This window comes from Austrofundulus limnaeus, unplaced genomic scaffold (assembly GCF_001266775.1).
Source record: "Austrofundulus limnaeus strain Quisiro unplaced genomic scaffold, Austrofundulus_limnaeus-1.0 Scaffold1610, whole genome shotgun sequence".
In the NCBI taxonomy this organism is placed as follows: Eukaryota; Metazoa; Chordata; class Actinopteri; order Cyprinodontiformes; family Rivulidae; genus Austrofundulus; species Austrofundulus limnaeus.
Window position 1 is genome coordinate 37,271 of NW_013954012.1, and position 2,886 is coordinate 40,156.

The 2,886-nt window shown below is 49.1% G+C and overlaps 1 protein-coding gene across 1 annotated transcript; it reads left to right on the forward strand.

Annotated features, from left to right (window-relative positions):
- Positions 1 to 2,092: 2,092 nt before the first annotated feature.
- Positions 2,093 to 2,858, forward strand: LOC106535905 (uncharacterized; the record flags this gene model as incomplete). The annotated part of the gene is given in 1 exon segment (XM_014033052.1): positions 2,093 to 2,858. A coding segment is annotated over 1 exon segment (762 nt), but the record flags the coding sequence as incomplete, so codon positions are not given.
- Between the last annotated feature and the right edge of the window lie 28 nt (positions 2,859 to 2,886).

A 2,886-nucleotide genomic window follows, 5' to 3' on the forward strand; every position in this document is an offset into this window, starting at 1 on the left:
TGGAAACGGCGTCGATACAGCTATTTGAGGTTCTAATCGTCGCGGGCGCACCCGCCATAGGCTTCTTTAATACTCTCAAGGATACAGCGATAAGACAGGAAACGTTAACGCGTCTTCGGCAAATGTGGCAAGGGGCCGACGCGTTATTTATACCATGCGCRGACCTTAACTCGTTACATTCGATGCAATGCAAGTCGCAAGGTATCGGCTGCGCCACTATACCGTCGCAYATAGCTTCAAATCATAATAAACTCGCCAGGTATTATATATTCTTGTTATTCCGATATTGTATGTCCCACGGTGCGGTCGCAACAGACGGGTCGTCCTTTTTGTCCTCGTTTTACTCTCCGGCGCATAGCACCAAGAGGCTTAGGTCTCATTTGTCCGACATACCGCCTTCCTGGCTCGACGGTCGCGCATCTATTGTTTATCCATCGGCTCCGCCGAGCGAACCTTCACCGGGCGGTCTAGCACACTTGTGTTTTAACGGTCAACAACCGGTGTCGTCGCAGCAACATTACAACGTTCCTCAAGAGCGGCAACAATATCAAGATCGCAACGGTACCGATTATGCCACTAACACGGTCACGTCCGCACCGCTGCCATTCGAACAACAGCGCGCATTACCAAACAACAGTCTAGTACAACGAGAAGACCAATCGTCTCGCTCGTATCAACAAAAACCGCCCGCGAGTAGTAGCGCAAACCCGATTCCCTATCATAGATTATACCCTTCTCTACCTACAGAACCGCAACAACAAGACCAAAAACAGCCRGTAACGCGAGTCGAACGTAACCGACGGTTAACTACACGAAGGGATATGGGCGTATACGAGTCAAACGACGAGGAGAGCGACTACGACCRCGCCAACTGAATCCGACCGACGGTGGTGGTGATACACTATAAACGGTTCGATTAAATTGTCCGACCGATGTGTATATAAATATGCGCAAAACTTGTTAACGGTTTGTAATCGCTCCGACAGTCGACCGGATCGCACCGAAAGCAGCGGGTCTTGTATTTTTTTTTCCTACGCTATGGACACGGAGTCTACAGTTCCCACCTGTGTGGTTTGTTTCGAGCCCGTGGACTCGAAACAAGAATCGCCGCAAATGTTTGGATTGTTACCCGGCTGTCAACATTGCGTCTGCTTACAATGCATAAAATTGTGGCACAAGGCTAACGTGAGTTCCGGTGTAAACAAGTGTTGTCCGATGTGTCGCAATAAGGTGCATTTTTACGTACCGTCCAAAAAATGGATTGTTGACCCCAAAGAAAAGGCCGGCGCAATCGCGAACTTTATGGCGCATATGAAAACGATACCGTGCAGGTATTTCCAGCTGGGCGAGTGTCGCTACAGATCAAAGTGTTATTACAGACACTACGTTGTTGACGARCCCGGTTATGTTTCTGTCGTTGCGGCGCCGAGATACCGGAGATCCATWGCGCTCGTTGCCGATATTTGACCGTTGAAAATAACAACAACGCTTGTTATTACATAGTTCCCGACCGACTTTTTTTTATTATTTCCGACCGACGAAACAGCATATTATTTCCGACCGACGAAACAACATATTATTTCCGACCGACGAAACAACATATTATTTCCGACCGACGAAACAACATATATTTACACACATCCCGACCGACCATGATCTAATAAACGCTACCTAGTGTGTATATATAAAACTCAGCACCGGCGTTGAAAATAACAACAACGCTTGTTATTACATAGTTCCCGACCGACTTTTTTATTATTTCCGACCGACGAAACAACATATCCGACGAAACAACATATATTTACACACATCCCGACCGACCATGATCTAATAAACGCTACCTAGTGTGTATATATAAAACTCAGCACCGGCGATCGTATCATACGACTCGAGCGCCTCAACAAAGATGCAACTCCTCGAGTTTGACTCTGACGATTCGTACCACGAATCAAAGAACGAAGACGACGGTCTCAGCCTCGACGGTATAACTGACACGTTGAACAATATGTCGATAATGTGTTATCCCGCTATTGGAAGAGACACGGAACCACTGAAGAATATAGAACACGAAAAGAACGCGAGCGTCCTTCCTCAACGCGTCAATGACGAGCCTCGAGAGTCCGCGTTGAAAACAAACTCCTCTCCCACACACGAGGACGACGTTGTCCAAGAAGCTTCTGTTGCTGAAGAAAAACCTCAACGTAGAAAACGCCGATATCCCCGACACAGGAATCGCCGTCGGTTTTACGATGACAACGGCGCCTCTTTCAACGCGAACGATGGTCGTTATTACGACGGATACACAACAACTGAGTTTCGACCGGCCCGTGTCCACAGACGACGGGTTGATTTCGACTACGATCAAAATCGAGCGTGCGGAGTTCGACGAAGACTCACGTTCGACGAAGATGACGACAGGACGACCGAAAACCTACGGGGTTTTATCAAGGCTCGACTGGGCGGACCGATGGTCTATCGCCGGCAGTTTGATGACACGCCGCGGATCTCGGTCAAGAATCGATTGGGTGTCCGCTGCAACACCAACGATAAACAACCGCTTGGGGTCGCTCGTTTGAACGGTGTTCACCGACGGCTCGGTTTCGACCATCGGAGCCCAACGAGGAGAACTCCACCGCACGAACCAACGTTGCGACCTTCAATCAAGGATCGTCTCGGGACGAGACTCGGCGACTATACAGACGCGCGTCGACATCGACGATTCCTGGCCGGAGGGAACCCCCGCCGCGATTCATCGAATGGACAATACGACGGGGATTTGCGACGCGCACCCCCGTCCCAAAAAATCCGTCACTGGTTCGAAAAATATGGAGGTCGAAACCGCAGAATGTGGTGATTTTTGTTTTTAGAGAGCCAACATATATACGT